The following is a 25,291-nucleotide window of genomic DNA, read 5'->3' on the forward strand; positions in this document are numbered from 1 at the left end:
ATTACATACGCAGACTTAGCTTGCGTTGCGGCACTCTGGGTGACTATATGTGGGTCATGACCCACCACAAGCCAGCTCAGTCCCTGAAGACTGGTTTTCCAGACCCCGCGGGAATGCCTGCACTCCCCGAGGCAGCCCCCCACCCCGCCAGGCGCTGAGCTGCTGACGCTGTGCCTCCTGAAGCCATGCTACGTTCACCCCATCTCTGCTCCTGTGGCCCCTCGATGAGGGACACGGACACCAGTCCCTCCCCACCCTCCCCTCCCCTTCAGACCCTGGTCTGTCTGCGTCTGTCACCCAGAACCTAGCGCACAGCCCGACCCATCCCCTCCCCGTCCTGGGCGATAGACCTCTGCTAATGTGACCACAGAGCCTCAGGAGCCCCGGTGGGGAGTGGGAAGGGAGAGCTTGTAAAGGCTGCTGTTGACTCTGGCTTGAACCTCCCTTTCCGGGAATCAGAAACCCTGAACAGAGCGTGGCAGAGGCGTGAGGGAGCGCGTGTGTCTGGGAGGCTTTGTTGCTCGGGCCTGGGCACTCTGCCGGGAGTCTGCAGGCAGCTCTGGCGTGGACGTCTGACCACAGGCAGGCCTGCAGATGGCTCTCCCTCCGCGTGGGGCTGGCCCTGTCAGAAGACAGTGGCGTTTCCAGATGATGTGACCACTGCTGGCGCCACGCACCCCAGGCTGGCTGATGTCATGACCACACACGACCCCAGGACGCCGGGCCCTGGACCCCAGCCCTGCCCCCAGGGGCACACACTTCCTCCGTGCTTGCAGGTGGCAGGTGCACTCGACGGGGGTCTGGTCCCCTGCACCCGTGACCCGGCGACTCAGCTTCAGCACCCCACGCTCCTCGTCTGGGGAAGGGACAGTGGCCCAGCGTGCCCTGGTCCCAGGGGTGGCGGTTCGGTTACAGGCCATGTAGGTTAATCACCCAGCTCAGCGCCCGTATACCCCGAGGGTTTATAGGCAGAGTTGGTGTTGTGTGTGTGTGTGTGTGTGTGTGTGTGCGCGCGCGCGCGCGCACGCGAGCTGTTCAAGCCCAGGGGGTGTGAGTGTGGGCTCTGATCTCACTCGTGAGCTGCGTGTCCTCAGGGCCGGCCAGCCTCTCTATGCCCGTGAGGTGTGTCGGCGGTCGCGGGAACTAAACAGCCCTGACTCTATAAACGTTGTTATTTCTGTCATCGGCAACATCAGTGCTAGGGGTGAGCAGCGGGTCCCTGCTTCTGCCCACAGCCTCCTCAGACTGTCGTTTTTCTTAGGAAAAGTCATCCATGACCTCACAGGCCATAATTAGAGATGTCCGCGTGGCCACGGGCCCCCTGCTTGACTCACTCACCAGCTGGAGTGGGGATGTGGCATCTCAGCCTTGGAGCCGGGCCCCTTCCGGGGACCGCCCCCCTGCCCGTCAGCCCTTCAGGAGCATTTACAGCTCCGGCCATGGGTGGTGTCCGCAGAAGGAGGCCCGTCCAGCAGTCAGGGCGGGTGACTCTGGCCTGAGGATTGGCCCCCCTCCCCCGCCCACCTCTCACTGCTGGGACCTGCAGTCAGGGCCCTCTCGGTCAGAGAAGAACTGGAGACTGCACTTAGAAAGCGCTTTCCACGAGCCGAGGGCTTTTTGAAGGCTGCCTCCGTGTACTGACTGTACAGACGTCACTCCGTCAGTGGCAGGGGTCCTTCTGCCCACCTCTGACAGGTGTCTGCCCTGCTGCGGCTTCCACACCTCCAGGGACAGGCATTTCAGCCGCGCGAGCATCCTTTCTCGAGCTGGGCAACGCGGGTCTCGGTTCCGTCCCTGGAGCCGTCCGCCCTGTCCTCTGCCCGTGAGCCTGACAGAGGCTTGGCCGCCGGCCTCAGATGTCTCTGGCCACGCGCTCCAGCCCTTGGTGGGAGGCGGCCTCGTGTTGCCGTTGGTGTTGGCACAAGCCCCCAGCCGCCGACCATCGTGGTCCTGCGGGAGGTGGTGCTCGCAGGCCTGCAGGAGCGAGTCAGGGACGGATCAGTGCTGACTGCCCAGGCTCGCGGGAGAAGGTGGGGGCGAGCGCCCCAGCCTTCGGAACCCACCTGGATCTCCGGACGGTCTTTCCCTGTGAGCCGAAACCTGCGGTGGACGGCAGGGCCGGGGCTGTTCCGGCTTCTCACTCCACATCACTGACTGGCTTCGCAGCCTGTGTTAAACTTGCATCAGCCGGAAAGGTCCCCCCACTCCTTTTCACAAGAACTTCCACCAGGCCAGATCTTCCCCCCTCTTAACGTTTTTTCCATTATATTGATGTGTAATTTATGTAAATCAGACTCTTGTTGACAGGCATATAGATTACTTCCAAGTTTTTACAATCAGATATAACACAGCAGTGGAATTCCTTGCATGCGCCTCTGCGTATTGGCCTTGCTTCCTTTTGTGAGACTCTCTGGGAAAGGGAGGCCGGATCAGGAGCATCTGCCCAGAGTGCTGGCCATACCCCTGACTCTCACGGAACGCCCAGGGAACTCTGAATGGTTGGCGAACGGCAGCGGTGTGCACAGGGCCCGCCCGTCCCTCGATCTGCGCGTGGTCCAGGGTCTGCACGTGATCTCAAATCCCCATGTGCAGCTGAGGGCCGACTCTGGAGTGTCCAATCCTGGCCGACAGACAGAAGCTTCCCCGAGAGAGGGGGTTCCTGGGTGGCGGGAGGTGGAGCCCCCGCTGGGCGAGCACTGTGCTGAGGAAGAGGTGTTCGGGGCTGCTGGGGGCTGGGCCAGTGGCCTGTGTCCCTGGGGCAGGCCGCCCTGGGCATCCAGAGCTGAGGGCTGGCCAGGACAGAAGGGCCTGAGTCATTGCCTCTGTGGATTCAGCTCCAGCATCTGCAGGGTTGCAGTTTGATGACCAGGTCTAGCTGGTGTCCTGAAAAATTGAGGCCAGTGTGCTTGTCAGTGCCCGGAGTTACCCCCGTAAACGCGTCTTTGTGCTCACCAGGGCTCTGGCTCGGATTAGGGAGACTTTGTGCTCACCAGGGCTCTGGCTCGGATTAGGGAGACCCCCTTGGGGTCTAGCGTGTCGCTTCTCTTCAGGACCAGGAAGGAGGGATGTTCTCTGGCTCAGTATGGTGCGTGCTCTGCTTGCTTCCATCCAGTTGCTCACTGGAGGACGGTGTGTTGTGCTGGTCGCAGTAGTGTGGCCTGGCCATTTCTCATCAGGTTTGAGGTTTCGATTTTCGGGGTATGCAGAGGCTGCCACGTCACACAACTCAAGTGGCCACCGTTCACGTAGAGTTGGCAGGACTTGGGGGCGAATAGAGGGCACGGGCGCCACGGAGTGGACGTAGGGGAGGGACTGGCTGGTGACTCGGCTCAGGACTCTGGCCCGGCTTCCTCAAGGTGACGGGGACCATCGCGGGTTAGGTGTGGGGCAGGCGGGCTGTGCATTGGGGTTGGCACACATCAGAAGCCCCTCTCTGGGTCTGGCAGGCCTCACTGGGAGCAGCACACCTCAGAAGCCCCACTCCGGGCTCTGTTGGTCTGATGTGCGTGTTGGCACTCGGGGAGCGTACCCAGCGAAGCAGCCAAGTGCCCTGTGCGCCCACAGAGCCTGGGCACCGATGTGGGCGGCAGGCGGCACAGGGAAACCCAGGGAACGCGTAACGTCACAGGCGTGTCGCCGCTGCGAAAGCAGAGTGAGGGGTGAGGAATGCCGTGGGGAGGGAGTGGCGCGGGCCCCCTTGGAAGGTGGCATTGAGCAAAGACCCCAGGGAGGTGAAGGCGCGGAGCGGGCTGAGGTGTAAGACACGGGAACAGCCAGTGCAAAGGCCCCGAGGCAGGGCAGTGCCTGCTGCTTTCAGAAGAGCGGAGCATCCCTGCGGGCCGGGCCCCAGTGAGGCTGGAGCAGCGTGAGCGAGGGGAGGGGGGCCATGGCGAGGTCAGGCCTGGAGGGCGGTGTCTCCACACTCAGTGTGACGGGAGGGGGCATTGGTGTGCCCCCTCCTTTGTTGGGATTGGTCTGGCTGCTGTGGGAGGAGGAGAGGCAGAGGGGCTGGGTGAGAGTCCAGGGACCTGCCCTGGCGGCCCTGAGGTGCTGAGAGGCAGGTGGGTGGGTGTGTCTGGGAGGTCGGGCTCACAGGTGCCTGCCACGCGTCCATTTGGCCCTGACGGAGGCCTGGCCCTCTCCCCGGAGCACCTTCTGGAACCTGTTGGCCTGAGACGGTCAGGAGCTGGCTCAGCCCCAAAGGCCCCATGCATCTGCGGCAGATCGGATCTGGAGCGGGGGCTCCAGCCTCGTTCGGCAGGGATGCCACGTGCATGCGGCGCCCATGAGCCCAGCCGGACAGGAAGCCCGTGCCCTGTGCAGGGTCCAGGGGCGGCCGCCTGCCCCTCCCTCCTCAGCGCCCGCTGCCCCAAACAGGCCACAGGGGGCGGGAGGAAAGCCCCTCCACCTATGCAGATTGCTCCTAGAAGGAGCGAGTGCAGGCTGGGGAAGGGGCTGAGTCCCTTCCCCTTCTTTGTCAGCGGGGTGTCCCAGCCCCCGGCCCTAGCAGGAGCCAGCCATGAGAAAAGGGCCTTCCCGCCCGGCCCTACACAGCCCCTGTCCGCCACCTCCGTGGCTTCTGCAGCCTCGGGGCTCAGCGACCATTTAAAATCCTGGCGAGCTGAGCCCTGGCTGCTTCGCTGCGAGGACATGGTTGCATTTGCCGCTAACCCTCTTCTTGGGAGACAGAGTGGCCCTGATGGAAGGGTGTCCAGTGGGGGCGCGTGGGGAGTGGTCCTGGGGTCTCTGGGAGGGGGGCAGGTGGAATCTGCCGTCAGCCACGTGCACTCAGGGGACCCATCACCTGGGGCCCCCCAGGCTTCTGCCCCCGCCCCTCCCGCCGTCCGTCCAGGGCTGTCTCGGGGTGCCCCCGGCCCCCACCCCACACGGGCCCACGAGGCCCCGAGGAAGCTGCTGCCCGTGGCTGCCGGGCAGCAGGGGTGCTGGGCCTGTGGCCAGGCCTTGGGCAAGCAAGAGCCCCTGACTCACGGCCACATCGGGGCTGGCACCCAAGGCTCTTCCCCAGGAGACGACCCTCATCACCCTCCACTGCTGGGCTGCAGGCTTTGCCGTAGGAAACCCACTGAATGTCCCCGCGGGCCAGAGTGGAAGGCCGGCGCTATTCTTAGATGGCCGGACAGCACGTGCCGGCTTGGCAGCAGGCGGGAGAGGCGCCCTGGGCACGGGCGCCTGCGGCTGGGCTGCACTGGCCCCTCCCCCGGGAGGCAGCCAATGGCCTCACGTTCCACGCCAGGCAGCAGGGCCCCGCCTAGGGCCTGGGACCACGCAGGGCAGAGCTGGGCAGGTGGGCCGGGCACAGGCTGCTGACTGCATTGCTGTGAAGATGGGACCCTGGAGGAAGGACCACCCACAGCCTGTGGGGCTCTGTGCCCTTCCCGAGGGACCGCCAGGCTGGCCCCAGGGATCCTAGGATGCCCTGCGGGCCGGGAGTGGCCGGCATCACTGGAGAGGCTTCCGGAAGGCCCTGGAACCTTGGTGAGTGTGGGGTGAGTAACCACCCCCACTCTGTGCCCTCACCGGGCACTTGGAAAGTTGAGGGGTGCGCACAGGCCCGGGGATCAGGGCAGTTGGGGGGGGGAGCCCCCCGTCCTGGCCTCTAATCCCGACTCACGCACGCTCTACCTGCGTGACCTCAGGAAGAGCCGGCACCACGCGGGCGTCAGTCTGCTCTCCCAGAGATGGAGTGAAGACTCTGTCCTCACAGACTGGCTTTAAGAGTTCGAGAAGACGCTCCGTGTCCGCCTCCAGGCCGGTGGTCACCAGCAGCACAGACAGGGCGGGCGGCTTCAGCACTTTGTTCCCCGTGGTTCATGAGCGTGATGCTGAGAGCTGGGGGCAGCGCGGCCCTGTCTGTGTGTGTGTGTGCCCTAATCTTGGATCAGGCCCCCGTGACCTCGTTTTACCTCCATCACTGTCCTCAAAGCCTATCTCCAGATACGCGCTCTGAGCGGTTAGGGCTTGGAGCTTGCAGATGTTGGTGGGGAGGGACAAGCTCAGCCCATCACAGACGCCCCGCACAACGCCTGCCCGCGCGGGCATGCAGCGGGCAGTCACTCTGTTCAAAAAGGAAACAGAGGACTTAATCCTGGCAGTGGGAGCGCCCGAGCGATGGGGTGGGACCCGTGAGCCGTCAGTGAGCGTCCCCGGCCACAGCCTGCTCCGTGGGGGTCGGCGGAAGGGGAGCAGGCCGGGGAGCAGGCCCGTCAGGGCGGGGTGTCGGCTGTTGGGAGGTGGGGGGGGGGGGGCACTGTCCAGCAAAAGCAGGGCCTCCGCGAGGGGAGGGGAGCCTTAGGGAGGGCGGAGCAGCGGTGGCGTGGGCCCCGGGGGTCCACCCAGGGGAGGGCGGGGTGTGGGCGGGACGCCTGCCTGCGGGGCCCAGGGCTGCGGTCTCCCCCTCACCTCCGGCCCGTGCTCTCTCCGCAGCGTTGAGGGCGAGGCCCCCAGCAGCGAGACCGGCACGTCGCTGGACAGCCCCTCCGCCTACCACCAGGGGCCCTTGGTGCCCGGCTCGGGCCTGAGCCCGGAGCCCTACGAGCACGCGCCGGGCGGCGCCTATGGACTCTACGCGGGGCCGCCCGGGCAGCAGCAGCGCGCGCGGAGGCCCCGGCTGCAGCACTCGACGTCCATCCTGCGCAAGCAGGCCGAGGAGGAGGCCATCAAGCGCTCCCGGTCCCTCTCCGAGAGCTATGAGCTCTCCTCAGACCTGCAGGACAAGCAGGTGAGCCGCGGCCGCGCGGGGCGGGGCGGGGCGGGGCGGGGCGGGGCGGGGATCCGCCCGGAGCATTCAAGCCTGGGCGCCAGGCAGGGGCCGTTCCCCACGACTGAGGCCTCGGCCTCAGCCCCCTGCCCTTGCGGTCTCCTCCCGACTCCCGGAGGAAGCGGAGGGAACGGGCAGACGCGGGGTGTTCTGTCTGGCCTTGACCTCTGCCCACTTCCCGCTCCCCCCACCCCACCCCGCCCTGGGCCGTTGCTGGGCGTCAGGGCCTGACTCCGCCAGCGCACAGGTTGCACACAGTGGTGGCCCCTGAGGTTCCGGGGCCCAGGAGAGGCCTGGACATTTGGAGGTCTGCAGGAGGGGCCCCTGGGGGAGGGGGAGGTCAGTTCACAACAGAAGCAGCTGGTCCTCTGAACAGCAGGAAGGCCAGGCCGCTCGTCCCGCCCCTCAGTTTGCAGTTCCGGGTTCTGGGGGGACACTGCCTCCTTACAGGCTGCGCCTCCTCCCCAGGGTCTTGGCCCAGACCCCCCACGGGGCCGGCATCTGTGTGCACAGCGAGGGGCGTGCCTGGCCTGCCCACTTGACCTCCTGGCCCCCCAGCCCCGTGGCGTTTGGCCCTGTGGTCAGGTCCACAACAGGAGCCTCTGTTCCGTTCTTCAGCTACACCCAGATTCAAAGTGGATCAGGACAGTTTATAGCAACAGACGTCTATAGCAAGGCCATTAAAATAGAAGAGAGAAAGGTTAAACGGAGGCCAGTGGAGGTAATAATAAGCCTCTCGTGGCCTTAGCGTGACCACAGCTGTTCGTTTTTTCCCTCGCACGTTAGCCCAGTGCCAGCTGAATGCCAGACCCCATGCTGGTCGCTGGGGGGGTCACCAGGGGCCGGGGTGTGGCCACAGCCCTCGGGCGGATGCTGTGGTCCAGGAAACAGGTTAGCTGTGACGACACAGGTTGATTGTAGACCAGGGATGATACGAACCCCAAGAAGGAAGGAAGGGGAGGGAGGCCAGGTGCCTGTGGGAGGAGGCGGCTTGGCTGGGATAGGGGGAACCTTGCCAAGGCCGCTTGGAGCCGGGTAACTGAGGCCGAGGCCTTCCGAGAGAAGCTGACAGCAGGTGCAAAAGCCAGAGGCGGGCGAGCTTGCCGGAACGGGCGGCCAGGACGAGGTGGGGCCGGGGGGGGTGACGCTGAGGGCCACCGAGCGTGCACCTCCCTGCGGAGCCTCCTGGCAGGTCGCAGGGAAAATAGAAACGGGGGTGCAGGGTGACGGTGCCTGGTTCCGTGAGGGCTTAGAGCCTGGAGGGCACAGAGCCGGTTTTAGTGGCAGGAGCCCAGTGCACGGCCTTGCAGTGGCTGCTGGCCCCCGGCCGCCACATCTCCTGTGGTTCCCCGTCAGTGAGGGGGCCTGAGTGCCCAAAGTGGTGGCTCCCCTGCGTGGGAGGCCCAGCCTCAGGGCTCTTTGTCCTGTCTCGACTCAGAGCCTCTGCTCCCTGCACAACGGGCAGCTTCTGGGGCCCGTCTGCAGGCTGGACGCAGGGTCGGGGGCGGGTGACACCCGTGAGGCGAGCGCAGACGGCTTGGGTTCCCTCCCTGCGCCTCCAGTCAGCATCCAGATGGGGCCTTGGGTCAGCTCTGACCCAGAAGGGGGGCTCGGGACAGCTCTGGCCTACAAGGGGAATGACCCCGGGGGACTGAGTGAGCGCGGGCCTGGGTCGGTGTGTCCCCATGGGAGGCCGGTAGGAAGGCCGGAGGGCTTTGAGGAGCAGTGCAGAGCCCACACCTGCCCCCCTAAAGCCCCTTCTGCTCCTGCCCCTACCCAGGGGGCTGGCTCAGGCCAAGAGCGTCGCTGCTGGGTTCGCGAGGTCTAGAGTCAGCGGGACAGGAGGGGCCCCCACCCCCCGCCGAGCAGACCCGAGGGACCCAGAACCCAGGTCTCAGGGGGTGGAGGGGAGAGGGCTTCCGGGAGCCCAGCCGTGGGCCTCCGTCAGCCCCGAGGGCTCTTGGAGCTGTGCTCCAAACCCAGGAAACAGAGACGCCGCTCACAGATGTGGAAGTGAGGTCATCCCTTTGGACTCCGTTCAGTAACTCCAGGCGAGAGAAAACAGACCCGCCCTGGCTGCCTCCAGGCCCCTCCGGGCTGTGAGACTCGGTTTGATCCTCGGCCCGCCCCTCCGCCCCCAACTCCTCTCCTGAGAGGGGCCGCTCTGCTGCCCCCCCTTTCTGGAGGGCTGACACGTCCGCGTCTGGGGGAGCTGGCGTCCCTTAGGGCGACTGGGGCCCACACGCGCCCCCAGTGAGGCTCTGAGCCCTCCCGCCCTGCCCGCCCCCGGGCAGCTCCGGGCAGCCGTCGCCTCCCGTGGCTGCAGCCTGGTTCCCACAGCATCTCTCTGGCTTTGTGCCCTTAGCCGGTGCCCCGTCTGTTCTGCACAGACCCCGCCTCTCGAGGGCGCGGCCGTGCCGTCCCCACCGAGGGGACCGGGGCGTTGTGCGCCTAGGGTGTGAACACCTCCTCCCGAGGACCTGGGGCCTTTCCCCCCGACGTCAGGGGCTTGGTGGGCCAGCCCGCTCCTCATCCCAGGTCTTCTCTGCTTCTGGAAAGCGGGCTCTGGGCTCACCCTGGAGGGAGGCGTGGGGAGCAGCCCTCGGGCCGTCCTCGGTCCTGGGGCCCGCCGGCCCACACGCCTCGCGGGAGAGTCCCACCTCCCTGCCTGCCTACGGGCTGGGCCCACCGTCATTCTCCCAGAGGGCGCCCTGGGGTCTGGAGGCCTGCAGGGGTGTGTAGGGTCTCTTCTCTGAGGCTCAGCTTCCCCGTCTGCTCAGGAGGGGGTGTGGGGCCCCCACAAGCTGTCCGCCCCTCCCAGGAGTGCAGTGGAGGGTCCCACGCCTCCTCCGCCCCGTGCTGAGGGCCTGTCTCGCCTGTGCCCGCCGCTGGCCCGTGAGGCAGGTCTGACTGGCCGGAGGGGCCACGGGTCCAGACTTGCAGAGTCAGTCTGCGGACGAGGGCCCAGGCATGCGACCGGCGCTCAGTGCTTAGGGCCGGCTCGGGTCTCGGGTCTCGGGCTGGTCTCCTAGCCAGCCCCCGCCACGGTCTCCTTGTCTCCCCCCGGGGGACGGCCTGCAACGTCCTGCAGCAGCTCTAAGTGTCATTAAACTGCACGGGCCTGGTGCGCCAGGGTAAAGGCTGCTGCGGACAGAGAGGTCTGGGAAACCACTGCCCTTGAAAGGCTCTGAGAAGTCCTGCGGGGACCACCTGCTGTAACTGCAGCTCACTGCCCCTTTGTCTCCCTGGATCTAGGAGCTGCATTGGCACGGCGCCCGGCAGGTTCCTGGGTCTAGGGGCCGCGTGGGCACGGTCTGCCCTCCGGGCCGGGCCGGGCTGTCCTCACACCCCTCTCCCTCCCCCGCAGGTGGAGATGCTAGAACGGAAGTATGGGGGCCGCCTCGTGACCCGCCATGCGGCCCGCACCATCCAGACGGCCTTCCGCCAGTACCAGATGAACAAGAACTTCGAGCGGCTGCGCAGCTCCATGTCTGAGAAGCGTCTGTCCCGCCGCATCGTGCTGTCCAACATGCGGGTGCAGCTGTCCTTTGAGGGGCCCGAGAAGGCGCACAGCTCCTTCTTCGAGGGCAAGCAGGTCTCGGTGACCGACGGGGACACCCCGCTGGGCTCCCTGGGGCCGGCCGAATGTGGGGACCTGGGCCCGCCGCCCCCACCTGCCCTGCAGGCCCCCGCGCCCGCCGGCGACTTCACGGATGCCATCACGGAGCTGGAGGACGCCTTCTCGCGGCAGGTGAAGTCGCTGGCCGAGTCCATCGACGACGCGCTCAACTGCCGCAGCCTGCACGCCGTGGAGGGGGCGCCCACGCCCGCCGCCGAGCCCTCGTCGGGCCTGCACGGCGCGGAGCAGCGCCGGCTGGACGAGATGACCGCCTCCTACAGCGACGTCACCCTGTACATCGACGAGGACGAGCTGTCGCCGCCACTGCCTGCGGCACAGGCCGGGTGCCGGCCGTCCAGCGGCGAGTCGGACCTGCGGCTGCGGGCCGGAGCCGCCGCCCAGGACTACTGGGCGCTGGCCCACAAGGACGACAAGGCGGACACGGACACCAGCTGCCGGAGCACGCCGTCGCTGGAGCCACGGGGGCGCGTGGAGCACCTGCCGCTGCTCACCATCGAGCCGCCCAGCGACAGCTCCGCCGACCTCAGCGACCGCTCGGACCGCAGCTCGCTCAAGAGGCAGGGCGCCTACGAGCGCGGCCTGGCCGGGCCGCAGGGCAGCCCCAAGCACGGCCCCCACGGTCCCCCCAGGGGCCTCCCCCGGGAGGAGCCAGAGCTGCGGGCCCGGCCGCCGCGGCCCCTGGACGCCCACCTGGCCATCAACGGCTCGGCCAACCGGCAGAGCAAGTCCGAGTCGGACTACTCCGACGGCGACAACGACAGCCTCAACAGCACGTCCAACTCCAACGACACCATCAACTGCAGCTCGGAGTCCTCGTCCCGCGACAGCCTGCGCGAGCAGACGCTCAGCAAGCAGACCTACCACAAGGAGACCCGCAACAGCTGGGACTCGCCCGCATTCAGCAACGACGTCATCCGCAAGCGGCACTACCGCATCGGCCTCAACCTCTTCAACAAGTGAGTGCCCCCAACCACCGCCGCCCGGCCTGGCGCGGCGGGGCAAGCGGGTTGTCGGGCCCCAGGGCTCTTTGAGCAGGCCGGGTCTGCATCCCCATGGGCTGGTCAGGGAGGAGGACCCAGGCAGGCCCGACGCCCCGCGGGGCATTGGGTCTGTGGCGTGGCCGCCGTGCGGGGCTCTGGAGAGAGAGCAGGTTGAGGGCGGGAGACTGGTGTTTAACCCAGACTATTCTTAGCGCGGCTGAAAATAGCCCTCCCTCGGAGGGGTCGCTGGCGGCTCCGGCTGCTAAACCTCGGGCCTCTCCTCTCTGGATTTGGTGTCGCTGGGCGCCGGCCTGGTGCTGGCCTCTCCGGGGAGGGGGCACGTGGAGGGGATGTGGCCAGCCTGCCTGATGGTTGCTGCACTGTGAGCCGCCCCACCTGCTCTTGCACACGGCAGTGGAGGGACGTGGGGTCACGCCCTGCCCAGCTGGGGCACGCGGAGAGGCCTATCCCGAAGGGCGGCTGTGGGGAACCGCGGGGTCACACCCGGGCCCCTGAGGGCAGGAGGGCGTCCCTGGCCCTCGATCTGCTGAGGACCGTGTGTCCCAGAGCCATCGTGAGCGCCTGGGGAGCCCTTGAGGCTCCGTCTGCCCCCAAGCCATGGCCGGAACGCTGTGTGAGCAGGGAGGCTGTCCTGCACTCTGTCCCAGGAGCCCACCCACCTGCTCTGGGCCCCGCCGGTCCCGGGGCGTCTTGGACCCTCCTGTGCGAGGCTAGGATGACCTGGGGGGCCCCGAGCTCCCCTCCTCCCCGGCAGGCGTCATGTCCTGACCTGGGAGTCCCGGCCGGGCAGACAGGCAGGGGCCGGAAGAGCTGCCTGCCTGGCCCAAGCACCTTGGTCCCTGGACTCCTCCTGGCGCTGCCAGCCCTCTGCCGCAGGCCAGGCAAGAGCCGCCCCGCCGCCCCACCCCCCCGATGTCTGGTCCTCACCCTTCCTTCCTGCGTGTCCCCCGTGGGTGCCACCTCTGTCGCAGCGGCCTCGTCTGTGCGAGTCATGGGGTGTGAGCTGGAGATGAGCCTGCGTGGAAGGGGCTCGGAGAGCGCCGGGCACACAGACTCCGTCCCGTGCCTCCCTGCCGTCCTGGCCCCTGCGGACGTCCCCTGGCCCCCGCGGACGTCCCCTGGCCGCGGGCCACGCACGCTGTCCTGCTCTGATGCTGCCACGCGGTTTGCTGCTGGTGGCCGGGCCCAGGGCACCCAGTGGCTGTTCGTTGAAGTGGAGCCTGCAGCTGGACATGGGGACCCGTTTCCCCACACCCTGGACGGCACTCAGCCCTGTCTCCAGTCCAAGTGTAGAGATAGTGTCTCTTGTTTCACTTTCGATCTGTTTGTCTCCTTCTAAGGTGGAGCATCCGTATTTGTGTCTTTTGGCCATTTTGGTTTTTCCTTCTACAAAATGCCTGTTTCTATTTTTTGTTTATTTTTGTATTATTTCTCTTTTTGATTTCCTCAGTTCATTTCAGTTTAGTTCAGTCGCTCAGTCGTGTCCAACTCTTTGTGACCCCACACACCGCAGCACGCCAGGCCTCCCTGTCCATCACCAACTCCCGGAGTTTACTCAAACTCATGTCCATGGAGTCGGTGATGCCATCCAACAATCTCATCCTCTGTCGTCCCCTTCTCCTCCTCCCCTCAATCTTTCCCAGCATCAGGGTCTTTTCCAATGAGTCAGCTCTTCCCATCAGGTGGCCAAAGTATTGCAATTTCAGTTTCAGCATCAGTCCTTCCAATGAACACCCAGGACTGATCTCCTTTGGGATGGACTGGTTGGATCTCCTTGCAGTCCAGGGGACTCTCAAGAGTCTTCTCCAATACCACAGTTCAAAAGCATCGATTCTTCGGTGCTCAGCTTTCTTTGTAGTTCAACTCTCACATCCATACACTGGAAAAACCATAGCCTTGACTAGACGGACCTTTATGGCAAAGTAATGTCTCTGCTTTTTAATATGCTGTCTAGGTTGGTTCGATTTCCTAGCAGTTCTTTATTATGTTGTGGCTCCTGATCCTTTGTAATTACAGAATGTTTTCCTGTCATTGGCTACCTTTTCTTAAAACTTATGAAGTAGAATCCTTGTACTGTTAAGATCTGTCCTTATAAAGTGTCCAGTTTAGTGGGTTTTAATGATACATCTTTTAACTTTGTTTATGCTTTGTTGGTTTAACAGAAGTTACTAATTCTTTTTTACATTTTTTCTTCCTGAGATGTACTTGGCACGTAAGCTAGCTTCCGGCATGCAACACAACGACTCCCTGTCTGTCTACATATGTGGTCAGTTTATCAGCGTTCTCTTTGTCTGCCACTTTGCTTTTCTGTGTTTTCTTTAGAGAGACTCCACCCCAGGTCATCATATAGGGTGAGAGTATTTTCCTCAGGACCGCCGTAGTTTTGTTCTATATCCTTTAGCACGTCCGCCTGGTGTTTGGTTTGGAGAATGGTACCCGGTGAGGAGTGTAGCTTTTATTATTCGGTGGAAGTCAGCTGGTCGTTCGCACACAGTTTATTGAAGAGTCTGTCCTTTCTCTGTTGACTTGAAGTCCCGCCTGATTCCTCCGTGAGCAGGGTCTGTGCTGGGATCCTGCCACTTCCTTGGCAGACACTCGTGGAACACCTCCTGCAGGCCCAGCCCTGTGCTGGGGGCCTGGCTGCGTCCGTGAACAGAATAGAAGATCCTCGTGAAGCTCCCTCCAGGCCCGTGGTCAGGGGCTCTGCTCCTCTGCCCACATCAGGCGTTCAGTTTCACGTGCTCTCTTAGGGCAGAAGCCCCTCTTTTGTCCTTTTAAACAGCGATCCTGGCTCTTATCAGTTGCTCTCCCACACCGATTGTGGAATCAGCTCGTTAGGACTGTGGAAACCCCTGGTGGACTTTCCATGGCAGCCCCTTGCAACTGGGGGGCCTCAGCCTGTTACACATCAAGGGGCAGAGGTGAGGCCAGGCCGCAGGGCGTGTGTTGGTTCAGATTGCCGGGGATCACAGTCTGTCCAGCTGCCCTGGCTGGGCCCAATGCAGGGGCTCGGCGGCCACGTCCCAGGACGGGCCCAGGGCTGCAGAGCCTGCTGGTGGACGGGGGCGGCGGGGCAGAGAGGGTGCATGGCCGCCAGACCCCAGCCTTGTGGCCACCAGCTGCCTGCCCGGAGCCTCCCCGGGCCCAGAGAGGGCTGGTGGTCTGACCCTGTGCGGGGCCAGATGCCCCAGGCAGGCCCTGGAGCCGCCAGCGGGAGGACAGCGGAGCGCAGAGGTCCTGGTGGGCCCTGCCCGAGGCCGGCCCCGCCCTGGGAGGCCTGGCCTTGGCACCGTAGTCCTTGCCTTCCGGCCCGGCCCCCGCCTCAGCGCCCCCGCCCGCCCTGTTCTCCCTGCGGCTCTCCCTCCCCCAGGCCCCGACCCCCACCTCACCCCAGGCAGCCTGCACAGCCTGGACCCCCACACCGGGGTCGCCTGGAGTCCGAGTGACGGGTCCCGAGCGGCCGAGCGGGGAGGAAACGAGAAAAACCTGAGACAGGGAGGCCGGCTGGCCGGGAGGGTCGCCCCCAGGGCCACGCCTTCCGCCTGGCATCCAGATGTGCCTCCAGCCCCAGGGCCTGGGCATGTGGGCTCCTCCTCCGGTCAGCACCGAGCCCCGTGAGGGGCAGGGCGCCCGGGAGCACACCTGGGGCAGCTGGGAGCCAGTGGCGTCCCCCGGGCTGGGGACCCAGGAGCAGTGTCCACTGCTGGCTCCTCGGGGTCAGGGAGTCCTCCACTCGCCAGCCATGGGCCTCCTGGGCCAGGAGATCCCCGACCACCCTGCCTGACCTCCGGCTGCAGCCCCCATCCTCTCGGTTGCTGGGAGCTCCTGGTCTCTGCCCCAGTCTGCTCAGTCCGGGTTCCTGTCCCGCAGCGTCTTCTGACAGCTGCCCAGTGGACGCAGGAAAGAGAGAGCCGGAGCCCTCTGGCTCACCCGCGGCTTCACCAGCGCGAACACCATCATTGCTGCCCCCAAACCGTGTCCTAAGCTGCCCGAGTCGCCCCCACTCCCGCCTGACTGCCAGGGGCTCCTAGCTGGAACCCACAGGGCAGGCAGAGGGCCCCCAGGGTGCACGCCTGCCCTGTTCAGAGCATGCCGGGCCTCTCATCCCTGCTCCAGGGGGGGACAGACAACCCCAAGGGCTGCCTACCGACCCCAGCCTCCTCCCCAGACCCTACTCTGAGCCCCGGAGAAGCCTCACGCCCTGGGATCCTGCAGAACCCACGCCCACCGCAGGGCCTCTGCATTCGCTGTCGCCCACACGAGGAGGCTCCCCCACCCCTCCGGTCACTCTGCCTCCCTTGTAGGAGCCCCTCCCGCCCTCGCCTGACACCCAGACAGGGGGCAGCAGCGGTCACGCTGGGCGCAGGGCTGGCCCGGTCCAGCCCCACCGTCCGGAACGCCGCCTGACAGAGCTGGCATGCCTCACTTAAACTAGGGGCGTCCCCGTTGCACGGAGCTCTGAGCTCTTGATTCGGGGGGCCGGGGGTACCCGGCAGCCACGATGCTGGGTGACCTTGGCGTGTGAACACGGGGAGGAGCAACCAGGGCAGAGAGGGGAGCTCAGGACGCCCCAGGGCAGCAGCAGGAGGCTGGGCCGGACCAGGGCACGCGCCAGGGCCTCAGGGGCCAGGCAGGCCCCAGGGAGAGGGTGGGGGCACCCGGGTAGGGGAGCCTGGGCCTGCCCTCCCACCGTTGCCACACAGGATATGAGCCCAAGGATGCCAGGCCATCTCGGAAACCCAGGTTCTCTGTCCAAGCTCCTGATTTCTAAACATTGGCGATGGCTGGACTTGCTTTGTTAACGTTGTGAGGGTGTTACAAGACCGTGGGCTCCCCTGGGGGCGGGGGCCGGGGGGGGCCGGCAGTGAGGCGGTATCAGCCATCCGCGCATCAACACCTATGGCCAGGTGGGAATGGGGACCCTGGGCCACCCCTCTGCGCCAGGACCCAGCGGCCCCTCGGGTCGCTCTCTGCCAAGCTCGGGCGCAAGGCTGATAGCAGGGTTCCCTCACAGCTGGAGGCTGGCCCGCATGTAGAAACACGAGGTCTGCAGGGTCTGCCATCAGCACGTGGCCGCAGGGAGCCCCGGCTTTGACCGCCATGCCCCCAGAGTGCCCCGCAGAGACTCCAGGCCCGTCCAAGGCTCCTGCTTTCCCGCCCTATTTCTTCTGATCCTGTGAGGTCAGCCAAGCTGGCACCAGGCCCCAAGGTCCAGGCCAAGGGAGCGGCCTGCTGGCTCACTGCCCCGTCCCCAGAGGCCCCCAGGTCCCAGGGCGAGTGGACGCTCAACCCCTTCCTGGGCCTCCAACCGCAGCGGGAGCCGGCTCTGGGCCTCCGTGTCCTCTGGTGTTGTGGAGGTTTGTCCTAAACCTCTAGGTTCTTACCTACTGTGCGCCACGTTCCAGGCGCCCGCCCATGTTAACACACCCATCCCGCAAGGGTGGTCCCGGCTCTGGGAGGCCACGCAGCTGTCAGGTGCCTGGGCAGCGGGGGGCGGCGTGGGGGCTGAGCCGGCGTGGGGGGTCCTCGGGGTGCCGGCCATCCAGCTTGTCCTCGGGTGGTCAGCGTGTGCTGGGCGGGGCCGCTCTGTGCATGCCCCTCGCTGGCCCAGGCTGGGCTTGGGACTGGACGGTCCCAGGTGCCCTGGGTGGTGGACTCAGGCTGGGACAGGACCGGGTGCCGCGGGGGCGGGCGCGCCCAGCTGAGCCTGTCTCTCGTCCCCCAGGAAGCCCGAGAAGGGCGTCCAGTACCTCATCGAGCGCGGCTTCGTGCCCGACACGCCGGTGGGGGTGGCCCACTTCCTGCTGCAGCGCAAGGGCCTGAGCCGGCAGATGATCGGCGAGTTCCTGGGCAACCGGCAGAAGCAGTTCAACCGCGATGTGCTCGAGTGAGTGGCCTGCCTCTCCCAACCTCTCCCCCGACACACAGGGCCCCGGGCACCTCCAGTGGGGCGGGGGTCCCACCACCTCTCCCCCAGACACACGCAGATCCCAGGCACCTCTAGCCCCGTCCAGCAGGGCCAGCCCCACCCCTGGTCCCGTGGCCTCCGTGCTGACGTCCTGCGGTGCAGCGCGGGCAGCCGGCCCAGCTCGGGCCCCATCCTCCTCCCTCTCCTGCCAGGAGATGGGGTGATGGTCCACCAGGCTGTCGGTCCCAGACCCTGCAGAAGAAGGGTTTTCCAGCCCCTGGCAACCGCTGGCAGCTTTCAGAAGGCTTGCCTGCACCCCCGACCCTCCCCCAGTCTGTCCTGAGAGGAAGGGCTCCGTGTCTGGGGCCTGTGGTCACTGGGTGGGCGCTGTGTGCAGGCCCTGTCCTCACTTCACCCACAGGGGGTGGCGGGGTCCACAGCACCCTCCACAGACGAGGAGCCAGAACCAGCAGTAGGTGGCTCAGCGGGCGCCCTTGGCCGGGACCTGGGGCACAGCTGCAGGCCTGCCGTGGGCACCCAGGCCCCACACGGGGTGGACGAGCTGGCCAGTGGGCCAGGCACAGGGTCAGAGCAGGGGAGAAGCGACCCCGGTAACGGTGGCCAGGCGGGCTGGCCACGTGCACACGCCGCTCTGGCGCCCCGGGGGGAGGCCTGTTTCACAGGTGAGCAGACCCAGGCTCTGGGGTAGGGGGTTCGGCCTGGGTGCCCCCACGGGCACACACACCCGTGTACACACACAGCTTTGCGCTCGGTCACACGCCCACACCCTGGAGAGGCAGCCTGTGCCCCGGCTGCCCCTCCCCACAGCCCCTCCACTCCGCCCCCCCCCCCCGCCACATCGTGTGGCTGGTGTCCCTTCCCCTTTGAAACCAGGGAGGACCCGTCCAAGGAGCGCTGATTTGCTCCATGAACAGGGCCCAAGACGACCGTCCAGCCCAGGCCCTGGCCTGCAGCCGGCCCTTGGCCCACCCCCACGCCTCAAGCCGCTGCTGGTCCGTTGGAAATCCGGGCATTGTTCTCCTTAGATCAGAAAATAGTGGCGGCCTCAGGAAGTAGCAAGACCCACCACCCCCCCGCCCCCCGCAGGCATCCTTCTCAAACGCTGGTCAGCAGACCGTCCCATGGGGCCCCACCCCCTACTTGCCCCGCTGGCCGAGGATGCTCGGAGCATCGCTCCAGTGCACGGGGTCTCTGGGAGTGGACACTGGGACCTCTGCAGCCCCACCAGGTGGTCTCTGGAGGGTCTCCGGTGCAGACCCACCTTCTCTGCTCAGGGGCCCAGTCAGGCTGGGGGCGGGGCCGTGGCCAGAGTCCCCTGCCCCCCGTGGGCTCCCCAGCTCTGCCCTCCTTGCGGGTCAGCGGGTGGGAACGGCACCACACCCCCAGATGCCCCTCGGAAGGGCCTGGGAGAGCCTCCCTCCAGGCCTCCCTGCTCTGAGCCCTCGCCCCCGGCGGAAGGGGGCGGGGGCGCTGACCGGCCGCGGGCTCTTGTTCCAGCTGCGTGGTGGACGAGATGGATTTCTCCGCCATGGAGTTGGACGAGGCCCTAAGGAAGTTCCAGGCGCACATCCGGGTGCAGGGCGAAGCCCAGAAGGTGGAGCGGCTGATCGAGGCCTTCAGGTGCGGGCCGGGCCGGCGGGGAAGCGATCCCCTCTCAGAGGCCGGGGCCCCGAGGGCAGAATCCCCCTTCAGAGTCAGGGGGCCCCTCCTGGGTGCCAGGCGCCATGCGACCCAGTGCTGGAGCCTGGGCCTCGGACGCTGGCTCCCGAATCCATCAGCGTCGTCACAGGGCGGACGCTCAGAGACACAGAGAGCCTGGTTCTGACACCTGTGCCCCATGCCGGCCGTGTGACCTTGCGCTGGTCACTTAATCTCTCTGTGCTTCAGTCCTCACCAGCAGAGGGGGAGGATGTTGGCACCCACCCTGGAGTGGTTGGGTGGGTGAACCACTTGGGATGTGTGGGCATGTTTAGCCCAGCGCCTGGCACCCCAGAGAGCCTGTGAGCGAGTCCCTGCAGCCCTCCTTCATGCCGGGCCTGTGCATGCTGCCGTGGGAGGCCAAGCCCCCTGGTCTCTGCATGGGTGGTGAGGCCGCAGAAGAGAAGGTCACACACAGAAGAGACCCCAGACCCTGGTAGGGGAGCATTCTGACATGTCCATCCAGGAGGGCTTCCTGGAAGGGGCAGCCCTTAACAGGGAAGAGAAAATTGAAGCCCACGTTGTCTAAGCTCTGATTACTGCTGCCTCTGAGCTTAGGTCGCGGTACTCCCCCTGGTTCCTCTTCTCCATCCCTGCTCTACCCACCCAGCCCTCCAAAGCCAGTGGAGGGGGCTTTGGGAAGGCATGGGGGCGTATCGGAGGCTGTGTGTTAGCAAGGCTGTTAGTTCAGCTGCCACAGCAACGGTGTCACAGCAGCAGGCGGCTGAAACCACCCGGAGGCGGCCGCCCTCTGAACTGCAGCCCTAGGCTCCTGTCACCTGAGGTCCCCAGGGCAGGTCCATCTCCACTCCGGGTGGGGCAGAGGGCGTGGAGGGCCCACCCACCTTTGGGGCACAGCCTCCCATCAACCAGCACTCAGAGAGAGCCCGGGGATGTGGTCCTCAGCCCCAAGCAGCCAGCCACCATCCAGCTGGGGGGACTTGACTCACTTGGCCAGCAGACGGGCAGATGGGCAGGGCCAGCTCCGCTGGTCGGGGGTCCCCGCCGTGTACCTGAGGCAGAACCAGAGTCTCTGAGACGGGTGACCAGCCTCGGGTGTTTGCGGCTCCTGGTGGGTGAGGGGTGGGCTGGCCTGCCCCGGCTGAAGCCCCGCCCCCCGCCCCGCCCCAGCCAGCGGTACTGTGTCTGCAACCCCGGGGTGGTGCGGCAGTTCCGGAACCCCGACACCATCTTCATCCTGGCCTTCGCCATCATCCTGCTCAACACCGACATGTACAGCCCCAGCGTCAAGCCCGAACGCAAGATGAAGCTGGAGGACTTTGTCAAGAACCTCCGCGGTGAGCCGCCCCACCTCGCGGCGTTGGGTGGGGGTGGCCAGTCCCGGGGCTGACGTGAGCTCTGGTCTCCGAACGACCGCAGGGTTTGGGCCCCCGCCAGGGTGCCGGGCCAGAGGGCGGAGGGGCCGCAGGCCGGGCGCCCGGGGCCTCCGAGCACTGCCGCTCCCCAGCCTCCCGTCTGGCCTCCCTGTGGCCCATGGGAAAGCTGGCTGTGAGCTGCGTGCTCCCGGTGACCCAGGAGCTCCGGGGGCTCCGGTTCCTCCTCTGGTTTAGTGCCTCAGCCATGGAACCGGGGTCTCTGCTGTCTGTGAAGCAAGCCCAGGGGCAGAGGCTGGGGGAAGACGGGGCTGCCGGGACACAGCTGCCGGCTGGTTGCCCTGGCGTCCGTAACCTTGCGGTTCCTGCACCTGTTTGCTCTGCCGCCCCAGCACGACGGGGACGGGTGGCTGTGTCCCCCTAGTTCCCAGGGCGGGGGCCGAGCACCCTGGAACCAGGAGAGCAAGCTGCTTGGCTCCGTCTTTGGAGCCTGGGCCGTTCCCACCGAGGGAAGGTTCAGAGAGGGGAGGGGATTTGCCCGAGGTCACACGGCAAGTGAGAGTCGGAGGAGGCAGGAGCCCCGAGGCCAGGCCAGCGCTTCTGCATGAAGCGCATGCCCAGTTCATTCTTCTTAGGGCAAGGTGTCCCCACCCACCACACACACACCAGACACACCTTTCCTCTGAAATCGCTCAGCTGCCCAGCAGGGCCAGCAGCCCGCGGCTCCGGGAGTCCAGGGAGAGGCAGGAGAGGAGCCTGGACACCTGACAAGCGGTGTTTTGCTTTTACTGATAATTTTCTTTGAGTTTTTTTATTTAAGAATATGTGTATATACATACGTTTACTTTTTCATGCATTTCCGTTTTGGCTGCGCTGTCTTTGTTGCTCTTCATGGGCTTTCTCTAGCTGCGGTGCACGGGCTCCTTCTCGTGGTGGCCTCCCCTGTGGCAGCTCACGGGCTCTAGGCACAAGGGCTTCGCTGCTCAGCAGCATGTGGGATCTTCCTGGACCAGGGATCGAACCTGTGTCTCCTGCATGAGCAGACGGATTCTTAGCCACTGCGCCACCGGGGAAGTTCCTTAAACTTTTTTTTTTTTATTAGTTGGAGGCTAATTACTTTACAATATTGTAGTGGTTTTTGCCATACATTGACATGAATCAGCCATGGATTAAACTTAAATTTTGGATGGGTCCTGTCTTCACATGGTTCAGAAACTAGAGAGTCACGTGACCCAGCAGTCACCCCATGTGGAATTTACCCGAATGAGTCAGAAACTCCCCTCTGCACAGAAATGCTCACCTGAACTCACAGCTGCCCAAACCAGGGAGCCCCCAGCTGTCCTCCAGTGGGCGCACAAACCCTGGTCCATCCAGCCCGTGGGCTGTCACTCAGCGCTGCAAAGAAATGAGCTGCCAAGTCTGGAAAAGACGTGGAGAGGGCCCTTAAACGAGCATTGCCAAGTGAAAGCAGTGCTTCTGCAAAGCCTGCACGCAGTCTGATTCCAGCTGCATCGCATCCTGCGGGGGGCGAGGCAGGAGACCGGTGGTGGGCGGGGGGCGGGCAGGGACGCAGAGAGGAGCCCAGAGGGTGTTCGGGGCGGTGGACGGTCTCCGTGTGATGATGTCACAGTGAACACGTGTCGCTGCGCGTTTGTCCAGACCCACGGGATGGACACCACCACGCGGGAACTCGAGCGTGACCTGTGGCCTCTGGTGACTGGGGCATGTCCGAGTTGTATCGAACACACCGCTCTGATGGGGCTGCTGATTGTGGGGGAGCTGGGATGTGCTTTCCCCTCAATTTTGCTGTGAACTGGAAACTGTCCTGGAAAAAGAGCCAATTAGAAAAAACCCGGGAAGTGCAGAAGGTCCACCGCAGGGCCACTCCCCTCCCCGGAGGCCATCCATTGGCTCTGAGTCCCACTGTGCCTCCCAGAGGTCCCCCGGCAGCCGGTGCAGACGCGTGCGGTTGGCTTCAGCCCCTTCCATTTGGCACCTCGCTCTTGGGTTGAGGCCCAGCCATAAACCTAGGGGCCTTTGCCACGTCTGTTCTCCTCGATTCTGCGGACACAGTTCTCCCTGTCCTGGCGTCCCCACAAGGATGGCTCGGCCAGTTCCCTGATGGGGCACACGGGTTCGTTCCCTTCTCTGGCAATCTGGAGGCAGAACCATGATGCATATCATGTCCCAGGGGCCAGACCCCTGAAGGCACTCTGTGCATCTGAGGGTCTGTGACATCAAGGTAGGGGCGGGCAGGCCCAGACGGCCCCCCAGAAGGCTGAGCTGTCCCACTGCCGCACGCCACCCCAGGAGCCTGTGGGCCGAGGGCTGGAGCACGCATCTCTCCTGAGCGGGCCTGGGTCTTTCCGGCACCACTTCCAGGGCCGTGTAGCAGAAAAGGCATGAGCGTGTCATCAGAGCAACCCGGGTTCAAGTCCCAGAAATGGGACAGCAGTCACTCAGACCCAGTGAGCCGTCCGAGAGGGAGGAGGCTTGAGCTGCCCTTGTCCCTGAGAGGTCGCTGTTCTCTGGGGGCCCTGTATCATGGGGGAGGGCTCCTGGCTCAGAGAGGCTCGGTGTCATGCCGACAAGGGGCCAGATGAGGACATGGGCCCGCCCCACAGCACTGTGAGTGGGATCAAGCGAGGCAGTGTTTATGGAGCCCCCCGGGCGTGGCTAGAAGGCCCCTCCTCGCTAACCCGGGGCAGAGCTGGCCTGGAGCTGGAGCTGGGCTTCCGAGAACACGAGTCACGGGGCGGGACCCGTCCAGCAGCTATGGGCCGGGAGGCCTGTGGCTCAGCGGGAGACGAGCAGGGGTGCCGCTGCCCAGACGTGGTTCAGACACGGTGCCTCGGGGTGAGCCGGCCACTGTTCCCTCCCAGGCGTGGACGACGGGGAGGACATCCCCCGCGAGATGCTCATCGGGATCTACGAGCGGATCCGGAAGCGGGAGCTGAAGACCAACGAGGACCACGTGTCGCAGGTGCAGAAGGTGGAGAAGCTCATCGTGGGCAAGAAGCCGGTAGGTGGTCTCTGTGCCCGCCGTGGGGCGGGGGTGGGGACCACCCAGGCACCCAGGAGCCCCCTCAGCCCTGCAGCCCCGGGCCAGCCCCCGATGCCTCTGGAGCCTGTTCCTCCAGTCAGGACTGGTGAATTACATCACCGTTAGGGCCGTGTAAGCCACTTCCCTCTGGGTCCCTCCGAAGAGAACCTAAGGCCTTGCTTGAGCCGGCGGCTGGGACCGTGCAGTGACTCCCTGGTGCCCTGGGCTCCCCTCGAGCCCGCTCAGGGCGCCGGGGAGGTGCCACGGGAGGGGTGTCCCCGGGGTCTCCTCCAGACTCCGGGAACGCGTGTGGGGCGTTAACCTCTCTTGTCGTCTGTTCACCGTTTCCCCCGTAGATCGGATCCCTGCACCATGGGCTCGGCTGTGTGAGTGCCCTCCGCTTCCCGTTCCGTGGTCCCTGCAAGCCCCCAGCTCCCGGCCCCCAGACCCAGCGCCCTGGTTGCACCAGTCGCTCTCCGTAGCGATGAGAAGTTTGCTTGTCACAGTTCTCTCCGCCTCGGATCTCGGCGGCCCCGCAGGGAGGGCTGTGCTGTCGGCCCAAAGCAGACGGTCTCCATGTGTCTCGTCTGGGCCTGGTCGAGCTTGTCCCCTGGCCCTGAGACCCTGCACCTGAACTAATGGCCTCAGGGTGGCACTGAGGCCTCCCACCCTCCCCCTGCCCACCTGGCCTGGGTCTGCCTCCCCGGTCCCTTCCTGGCCGCCAGGTCAGGGCCCAGGACCCTGTCACTTGTGTGACCCGGCCCCGCGCTCTGCCGTCCTGTCTCCCGCACCCGAGGGCCCAGGGTGGGCCCGCATTCCCTCCCGTGTCCCTGCGGGTGGCCGAGCTCGGCCCTATAGGGCCGTGTGCGCGGAGGGCGAAGACCACCCCCTCGGGGTGACAACCGCCAGCTTGGGTCCCCACACGGCCCCCCAGACTCGGACATCGGGGCTGAGATCCTTCAGGACGGAGGGCCTGGGAGCTGGGGGGCTTGGGCTGCATGTGACAGGCGCTTCGGGGGGCTCCCTGGGACCAGGGCCCCCCGCGAGCCGGCGCTGAGAGCAGCGGAAGGCGGTCTCCCTGGAGCCGGGCGGCGGGCGCGGGGCGTCCCCGGCCGGGGCGCGGGCTGACGTGGCCCCTCTGCGCAGGTGTTGTCGCTGCCTCACCGCCGCCTCGTCTGCTACTGCCGGCTCTTCGAGGTTCCGGACCCGAACAAGCCCCAGAAGCTCGGGCTGCACCAGCGCGAAATCTTCCTGTTCAACGACCTCCTGGTGGTACGTGGGCCCACGGGCGCGGGGCTGGGTGCGCAGACTTCTGGCGGCGCGGGCTGGCTCCTCCAGGACAGAGCGTTCGGCCTCCGCAGCTCCGGGCCTGTCCTGGCCCCTCGGCCTCCAGGGAGCCTCTTCCTGACGCTCCGAGCAGAGGCCTCGCGGCCCCCTGGGGCAGGCAGGCGCGGTACTGTCCCGCTGGCCTGGGTCTCAGCCCCAGGACTGGAGGGCTGGATGCGGCGGAGGGGGGCTCCCCAAGAGGACGTTGAGCTGTTGCCTCCAAAACAGGCAGCCTGGGGGTGAAGATGGTCCCGCAGCCCACTTCTTCCCCGGGACCCCCGGCCCCTGTCCCCGCCCGACGGAGGACCAGCCGCTCTTGTCAGGCCTCCGAGCCTGGAGTCCAGACATGCGGCTTCCAGTCCTTTAAGAGCCCCTGATCTTGAGCAAGTCACTGCAGACCTCTGGGCCTGGTGTCGTCCGCTGTCCGACTCAGCCCTCAGCGGGTTCCGCTGTGCTGCGTGGGGCCCGCGGGCACGAGTGTCCCTCCTCCTCCCGGCCCTTCGCTGCCCCGGGAGCCTGCTGGCCTCAGAGCTGCGGGGCAG

At 65.7% G+C, this 25,291-nt stretch overlaps 1 protein-coding gene across 4 annotated transcripts in view; it reads left to right on the forward strand.

Moving 5' to 3' along the window:
• Positions 1-25,291, forward strand: part of IQSEC1 (IQ motif and Sec7 domain ArfGEF 1) — a 140,165-nt gene that overhangs the window by 103,743 nt on the left and 11,131 nt on the right. For all 4 annotated transcript variants that reach the window (XM_061128978.1, XM_061128976.1, XM_061128979.1 and 1 more), the window contains exons 2-9: positions 6,445-6,739; positions 10,146-11,374; positions 17,145-17,306; positions 18,846-18,968; positions 20,178-20,344; positions 23,263-23,402; positions 23,780-23,809; positions 24,570-24,695. In XM_061128978.1, the coding sequence (XP_060984961.1) occupies positions 6,445-6,739; positions 10,146-11,374; positions 17,145-17,306; positions 18,846-18,968; positions 20,178-20,344; positions 23,263-23,402; positions 23,780-23,809; positions 24,570-24,695 (2,272 nt within the window). The remainder of the gene's footprint in view (positions 1-6,444; positions 6,740-10,145; positions 11,375-17,144; positions 17,307-18,845; positions 18,969-20,177; positions 20,345-23,262; positions 23,403-23,779; positions 23,810-24,569; positions 24,696-25,291) is intronic.

This window comes from Dama dama, chromosome 24 (assembly GCF_033118175.1).
Source record: "Dama dama isolate Ldn47 chromosome 24, ASM3311817v1, whole genome shotgun sequence".
Classification (NCBI taxonomy): Eukaryota; Metazoa; Chordata; class Mammalia; order Artiodactyla; family Cervidae; genus Dama; species Dama dama.